The sequence below is a fragment of the Ptychodera flava genome, chromosome 8, assembly GCF_041260155.1.
Source record: "Ptychodera flava strain L36383 chromosome 8, AS_Pfla_20210202, whole genome shotgun sequence".
In the NCBI taxonomy this organism is placed as follows: domain Eukaryota; kingdom Metazoa; phylum Hemichordata; class Enteropneusta; family Ptychoderidae; genus Ptychodera; species Ptychodera flava.
In genome coordinates, this window is record NC_091935.1 from 9,843,549 (window position 1) to 9,851,929 (window position 8,381).

Consider the following 8,381-nt stretch of genomic DNA (forward strand, 5'->3'; position numbering starts at 1 on the left):
AGCCGTGTAGAAAGGACTGGCAGTGTAAGCTGGCCACCTTCCCCTTTTATATACTCCTAGTACCTCGTAACTCATACACATTCAACGATTTTATTGAGTGCTGCTTTGCATAAAGGAAGTTCAATCCTGATGAAATAACAAATCGGTTATGTGATATCCATATTTAATAATTATGATTTCTTTTAGTAATTAGGAAAATACAATTATATTTAGCTGACGTGTTCAATCACTTGGCTAATGTCATAGCGATGTCTGTCTGTCTTTCCGTGTGCTTGTGTGTGTGTGTGTCTGTGTGTGTGTCTGTCTGTTTACACGATAACTCAAAAATGCCTGAACAGATTTAAGTCAGATTCGGTGGACAGGTACTACATGCTAGTTGCAAGAAGTGAATAGACTGTGGTTAGTGTGGCTTGCATATTAATGAAGTTATGCATATCATTTGTTCCGTACAATGGTTTCCCTATTGAGACGGTAATGACAGTGTAAACATATATCAAGAAATACTGCATAAAATTTCATGAATCTTTTCACAGATGACAATCTCAGATTATTATGATGATACTGTGAGTGTCATGTCAATTATCTGCTCATTTGCATATTTAATGAACTTTTGTTATTAGTGACATAACATTGAAATTCCTGCACCAAATTTGATGACGTCTGCTACAGATACTGATCCGACTGATATCTTATTGTGGTGTAAAGCATTTAGTAGTGTGAAGGGTTCATTTGCACATATAATGAACTTTATAATCAGTGATATTACTCCAAAATTACAACATTAAATTTGATGAAACTTGCTACAGATGTTGATCCGATAAATATCTAATTGTACTGAGATGCATTGAGCACTGTCAAGTTAATAAATGGCTTATTTGCATATTTTATGAAGTTTTATAATTAGTCATATAACTCCGAAACATCTGCATCAAATGTGATGAAAACTGCTGCATATACTGATCCGACAGATATCTGACTGTATTGTAAAGCATATAGTAGCGTGAAGTTAGGGGTTCATTTGCACATTCAATAAACTTTGTAATTAGGTATATAACTCTGAAATTACAGCACCAAATTTGGTGAAAAGTGCTACAGATTTGGTGAAACATGCTACAGACATTGCTCTGATAAATATTTAATTGTGCTATGAAACATTGAACAGTGTCAAGTTAAGAGCTCATTTGCATATTTAATGAACTTTGTAATTAGTGATATTACTCTAAAATTACAGCATTAAATTTAATGAAATATGCTACAAATGTTGATCTGATGGATATCTAATTGTCCCATGAAGCATTGAGCAGTGTCAAGTTAATTAACAGCTCATTTGCATATTAAATAAAGTTTTGTAAGTAGTTATTAAACTCTGAAAGTACTGTGCGAAGTTGATACAACCTGCTAAATATAATGACATAACAGATATCTGACTGTTCTGTGATGTGTACTACTATTAATGAACCTGTTGTAAAACACGTGAGCATATTCAGTTCACATCTGGTTTAGACTATTCATTTCCAGTTGGCCTGTGGGCATATTGGCTAAATTGAGGTGTTGCCAACACTGTCAGATGTAAGTATCAGCTGAGCAGTAATCCAAGTCGATCACAGAGAAATCGTAGAATCAACTATGCCAAAGTTGAAACATTGTCTTGCCGTAAATCAGACGTAGTCGAAACAACTACACTTGAAAGCAAGTGATATGACTTTGACAGTGCGTGGACTTGTGTGTGATGGTGTTGTTTTGACTACGTCTGACCTCTTGCTGGACAATGTTTCAACTTTTGCAGAGTTGATTCCATTATGATCGATTCATGTTACCGCTTAGCTGATAATTACACTTGACAGGGTTGGCAACACCTCTATTTAGACAATATGTCTAGTTCGTCTAATGCCAATGCGTCAACGCAAACCACTGTAACACAGCAGAGAACGAACGTTCTAATGTCTTTCAATTGAATTCCCTCATATTTAAAGGGGAAGGAAGTGTTTTTGGATATCTGATGAGACCACGATGGATATCTTTTGAGACCACGACTGACAATTTTGATGCAATGTGTACAATTCAGGCAAGTCTATTTCTAGGAGTTTCAATATAATACTTACAATGCTGCCTTAATTAGACGCCTGAAGAAATTTGTCTAATTAGTCGCGTTTCTTTTTTTCAAATTGATAAGCTTATTGCTTCATTTCCATTAAGTCAAAATTACACGCTTTACAATTTACTGAGGCTGAGAAAAAGAGATATTCGTTTCTGGACATTTGAATGTGCTAAAAGCAATGCGGTGATACGATGTAAGGTTTTCATATTTACTTATCCCCAACCCACATGGGTATGAGATTGCGGCAACAGCTAATACTTTCAGTTGATAGCTAAATAATTCCATGCTTCCTCTCCGTTAGGGTATTATGGGTGTGAAGAAAAGACAACAAATCGAGTCTTTTAATAGTCGATATTGTAAATCTGCCTAGATTGTGTATTATCTATTGATTTGGAAAATGTTAATAAGTCTTCACATTCTCGGATTAGACATAGCTTTGATGCCAAAGTAAGCTTTGGGAATCAAAGTTACAGGAAGATTTTAGACTGTGAAAGCACACAGGTACCACTAACGAAGCTATTTGTGCTAAAAGGGTGTTCGTGGGCAGTCTTTCATTGGGCTGGCAAACGTAAAAATATCCAGTGGGCGGGGAGAAAAAGTCAATTTTTACTGTTTTTAGAGATAAAATGTCAGTTATTTCAGTGCGCAGGCAGAATATTTCTGACTGTGGGTACCGGAAAATACGTTGATGAAAGGGAATGCTGTTGTTGGTAGAACTTCAGGGTCGCCTACGCGCTTAAGTTAGAGGGGCCCAGACTAACTTGACCAATTAGTAACTGCTGCGTGTGCCCGAGAAAGGCCAAGGGACTAGGGACAGTCTAACAGTCTGATGGCTTTACACTGAACACGAATGAATGTATATTGCATATACGCACCAAACGAACAAACACTGGGTGCTTGATTACTTATGATATTGATTGATTATAATTAGGTACCCACGGAGTGTTTAATGAACTGTAACCTTATGAACGGAAAGAGGTTTGAGATTTACTCAGAAAATCTGCTAATTTGATCCGGGATTTCCTGATCCGGTGTTAATGGCATCAGAACTGACCCCGACTCCGTCTGGAGTTCTAGACTTTTGTTTTTTCCGTGTTTGGACAAATTTCACCCACGTTAGAGGTAGTTTTTAAGATTATTTGAAGTTTTGTTGTCAACGGGATCTCTCAATTAAGACAATGTTTTATTTCTTGTTTAATTTTGTTTGGTTTCATGTGTGAACGGTAAACTGTTTATTCAAGAACCCAATTTGAAATGTGCTCGATTTTGTAGCCGCTTGCTAAATTTGTCCGTATTTTGCCTGGTGTTTTTGCTCTCTTCAGCAGCCTCTCTGGCTTGTTTGCTTGTTGTATTGGTTAGGTAAAAAACTGCATCTCTCCCCTCCCTCTCTGCCTAACCCCCCCTCTCTCTCTCTCTCTCCCTCTCTCTCTCTCTCTCAATGGATGAGAGATAGAATGTTGACACAGAGTTGACTCTTACTTCACCACACACTGCATCATATATTTTCATCAAATCATTAAGACGACAAACTGCTTTCATTTCATCAAATAATAGATTGGGATTTCTGCCAGAGAAATGCATGTTTGAGGTGGTGTCACACAGCATGGTGAAATATGTTACGGTTGAATCCAATAAAAATCCTGACAATATATCTTCAAGGAAGAATGCTGAAGGCTACACCTTCTAATCATGTGAATTTTACAATAGATTTGGATTTCTGCCAGAAAAATGCATGTTTGAGGTAGTGTCATACGGCAAAGTGAAATATGTGACGGTTGAATTCAATAGAAATCCTGACAATATATCTTCAAGAAAGAATGCTGACAGATACACCTTCTCATCACGTGAATGTAACGCTCCGTGTGTTGATTGGATCTTACAGTGTGGAATTGTTCTTTGCAACTTTACCCCAAAAATATAGATAATTTATCTTTTATACTGATGATATTCGTAACCATAAATGGCGATTGTTAACAAATACTTCATCCAATGAAACTCTCTACATGTGTAGTGATCACTCCCCGAAATCCCTTGAAAGCTGGCGTCACTATATATTTAGCAACATGCACAAGTGCTCATTCTTATCACTCGACGCTAGCCGCGAATTTCTCAAGAACTCTCTTGGAGACTCAACGGCATACAAAATGGCCAGAAAAGTCGCAGCGGTATGTGTATTTATTTTCATTTTTGGGGAAGCTTTTATATTTTGAAAACCTGACTGTCTGAAGCAATCTTACAACAAGAGACTAATTGCATTCCATTTCATCAAGATAGAAGCTTACACAATTTATTATGAAAAGAAAACGAAAAGAATCATTCGATCTTTTAGTGTCCACCTTACTGCAGATTTCTGAGTAACACGGGAACACAGGAAATCTATTTTAGCCCTGTCATCACGAAAAACAGGTGACAGATAATTGTCGTTGCCAGTTACTGATAGAGAGTAGAGGATGAGATTAAAACAACAGTTCAGGAAAAATTTAGCATTCGAATTCAAACCTTCGTACATACGTAGGCGTATAATTCAACAGACTTTTGGAAAACAAAAATGGTAACATCTGCACCTTAGTCCAAAAGCGATTCAATTTTTACCTGTTAAGATGTTCTGTTCTGTTCCTTTCCATGCGAAAACGTTATAACACAGAACACTGTTACCGTTGCTCAACTCAGAGAACATAGTTACATGAAAACTGTTGAGTAAGAAAACCCTACTAGGTTCAACCCATTCAAATTACAGTAATTCGAAAGAGGCATGCCGGCAAGGTTATAATTCAAATTATCTTTCCCATTTTATTGGTTCAATTCTGTGCTTAAATCTTTTATCGATGGACCCCGTTGTCCGCATCATAATCATATCCTACTCTTTATCACTCTGCAGAGCAAACTTAAAGATTTGTTGGAAGACAACAGACGAGACGCGTTACTGATGGTATGGGGTGCATGGCTTAAGAATGGTGAAGAGGCGTGTAACGCTTTGAAGGTTAGCTCTGTTGCCAACACTTATAAAACACCTACGGCCGTGGTAACTTTCTCTGAATGACATAACTATATCATTTCATCTCAACTTGCGCAAATGTGTCTCTACTGGACGCTGTAAATTACTGTCAACTATCGCAGATAGGTACCAAGTGCTTAATTAGTTGCAGTGTCTCATTCCATGTGACTTGATCTTGTCATCTTACAGGAGCTTATGGAAGAATTCTCAGACAAGGAATTCTGGCAAGCAGAAATATTGGAAACAAGAGTAAGTTTTATTAAGTTTGTTTGTCTAAATTGTTATAAACTCGGCTCGCCCATATTATTATTATTATTATTGTTATTATTATTATTATTATTATTGTTATTATTGTTATTATTATTATTATTATTATTATTATTATTATTATTATTGAAATATGCATTATTGACTTTGACATGAACACAGCCACTTGTTGCCATTAGGTCACCCTAACGTCAGTCTTTTTTGCTGAATACTCATTTTTCAAACTAATTAGAAATCTTACAGATTTTTTGTGTATGTCAATGTCTGTACTTCATTACACTCTGTGAAAATAATATTTGGTGTAAATATTTCAATTACTTTATGTATCTTTTGATACTATATTCCGCCTTAATCCGGCATCCTTTAGCAAATGAACATTAACAAACCTAATAAGTATCTGAATATAACGCTTGACAAACTGAATAGAGCATGGTGTCATTTGTATTCCAATAACACCGTAGTTGTAACTTGGAAGGAATCAATGCAAAAGCCTTTGTTGAAACATTCTTAGTTTTACTTTATTTGTTATATGTATGGATTTTTCCAAGTAAGTTCCATTTCTGATTCAAAACGACGATATTTCTTAGATAACTGAGCGGGAGGTGACGATTCATGTGATCCGCACTATAATTCACTTTATGCAACGCGTTCAAGATATTAACATACAATACAGGGCCAATCTATAATGTTTGGCGCAGTACGCCATAGAAAGTGTTGCTGAAGTAAAGTTTGTATTACTATCCATATACAAGCATGATCATAGTAACGCAGTCCATGTCACAGCTGTGATTTAAACTAAGGCGACATAACTTGTACTGCTTACATTTGATCGACATTACACATTGATATATTTCGAAGTTGTAATTATTTTGTTTGATATTTTACTTTTTATGTGACAAAGTTGTCCATGAAATATTGAACTTTATGACAGATATATTCTTGTATACCAATTACTGAAGTAAGGTACATTATCTTTGATATAGCAAGAGATTTTGTACTAACAATTCGCTCAGATGACGACTTCCCATGTTTTTTGAGTGACTTCGCTTCATGCGAAGTTCATCACCATATCTAAAATACACATCGAGTGTTTTCACAGGCCAATTCATGTCAGAAACTTTCACATCTCTTTGTGCAAACTTCCAAAAACGAACACCCGTCGTTCTCTTGTTAATCAATTTTAACCTGCTACACTTTAGGGACAGGTAAGACTGAGGCTATATCTTGAGCAAAAATAGTCATGTTTTCTGCAAACAAAGACAACTTTGCTACGTGAGTTGTATTTTTGCGACAAGGCACATTGAAAGATTTGATGCTTCTGTCATGCCTGATTTTAACCGTTCCACTTTAAAGTGTGTTAAGAAAGGTATTCTGTTTGTTATATACAAATGATAAAGAAATAGCTTCTTTCATAACTGTGCCACTTGTGTTTATGTTTCTGTTCACATTAGTCTAGCTTTTGTGTTTTTCGTCTCATTTTGTGATCGACACCCTCGATTAAGAACTATTCTTTCTCTTATAGGACATCGCTAAAGAGTATCAGATCGAACATGTTCCGACGTTCATATTCTTTAAGAAGCAAGAGGTAAATAGAGAAAGTGACATTTTTCAAGGTTTATTTTTGCTTTAATTATTAGTCGTCGTATGAATGTGAAATCATACCTATATTCTTACCTGACTTTCAACAGTTTCAAAACGGAGTCCACCGCAGGATGGAAAGGAACTTGCTACTGAATATTTTGATCGTATTTGAAATATCCAATGACAGGGAAATGCTCGTTGTGAAACTTGGTATCCCGCTTTCTAAAAATAACATGTACCAGCAGAGCCTGTAATTAGTGATTTTCTTCAAACTTTTACACAGATTTGGAATAAAGTATATACGTACCGTGGGGACTCCACGAAGAAATACTTACAAGATCTGCTACAGCGCATGTAGAAGTTGTGGCTTGAGGTCTATCGTGACAGAACTTGACTTGTACATCTGTCGTTCTAATGATGGACATTTTTTTATCACAATGTCTTCACTAAGTATTCAAGCACTACTATATTGTCCCGGAAAAATGGTGTTTTAGCAATTTTGGTGTAGCTTATATATTTTCAGTTCATTGATCAATGATTTCAATGCTGGTTTCATTCTGAATTTAGATAGTGTTGGACAATTTAAATTTTAAGTGATTATCTTCAATGTAAGCATCCGTAAAAGTTCGATTAACTTCGTCAAATTAGTGTCTACCAGGTTGAAGTTAGTGACTCGAGTGAAAACGAAAATCTGAGATAAAGGTGTACAAAAACATCAATTTTTACTTTTAAGCGGATCATGATCATTATGCGTATCTTGCTGTTTTTTTGAGAGTATTCTCCTATTAAATTCAGTAAAACACTGACCATAACTAGAGAAGATTCGTAGATTTCAAGAAGTATGAGTAACCTTCTTCCGTATATAAACAGAAGTAGTCTTGTATATGTTGTTTGCAACAATGCAGAATTAAATGGACTATTGTGTGGCACACTGCGTATGGTGTCTTTGCGTGTTGGAGTTGAATGTACGGCAGGTTGTGCGAAATGTTTTGTATCTTCATGTACTGGATGCTGGGTGACACTCTCTAGTTTTTCCTTGTCTGATGTCTGTTGGTCGTTTTCTTTGGAGAGATGAAGCTTATGGCAAGGTACAAAAGAGTGAAAAAAGAGAGTTTCCAGGCTGTGGACTCGCCAGATTTGATGCCAGGGGGCTGTTGAAGTCTTTTTAATAATCAACATTGCATTTTCTTCAGAATGTGGTAATTCGACTGAAAGGCTAATAGTCTGACTATGGTCTGCCTATCTTTCAAACTATCTCATCTTTTTCCAGTGTCAACTCTACCGATGCTAATCTCTTTCAGTAACGAATTGTTGTCAGATAACGTTCCCGAAGGGTTTCTCTAATAAAATATAACTTGTTAGATGTATCATAATGTGTTCATGCGCTCTCCGAGATCTTTTGTATTCTTGTTTGAAACATGGAGATATCTACAATAAAAT

At 36.1% G+C, this 8,381-nt stretch overlaps 1 protein-coding gene across 1 annotated transcript; it reads left to right on the plus strand.

Annotated features, from left to right (window-relative positions):
• The first annotated feature begins 4,197 nt into the window (after positions 1–4,197).
• LOC139137888 (uncharacterized) lies at positions 4,198–7,875 on the plus strand. The gene is made up of 5 exons (XM_070706152.1): positions 4,198–4,263; positions 4,977–5,078; positions 5,283–5,342; positions 6,883–6,945; positions 7,225–7,875. The coding sequence occupies exons 1-5, from the start codon at positions 4,243–4,245 to the stop codon at positions 7,297–7,299; spliced, it is 321 nt and encodes a 106-aa protein (XP_070562253.1). The 5' UTR covers positions 4,198–4,242; the 3' UTR covers positions 7,300–7,875.
• Positions 7,876–8,381: the final 506 nt, after the last annotated feature.

Coding starts and splice junctions, on each gene's coding strand:
- LOC139137888 (XM_070706152.1), top strand. CDS start 4,243: ATGGCCAGAAAAGTCGCAGCG. Junction 5,079..5,282: donor AGGCGTGTAACGCTTTGAAG/GTTAGCTCTGTT, acceptor GTCATCTTACAG/GAGCTTATGGAAGAATTCTC. Junction 5,343..6,882: donor CAGAAATATTGGAAACAAGA/GTAAGTTTTATT, acceptor TTTCTCTTATAG/GACATCGCTAAAGAGTATCA.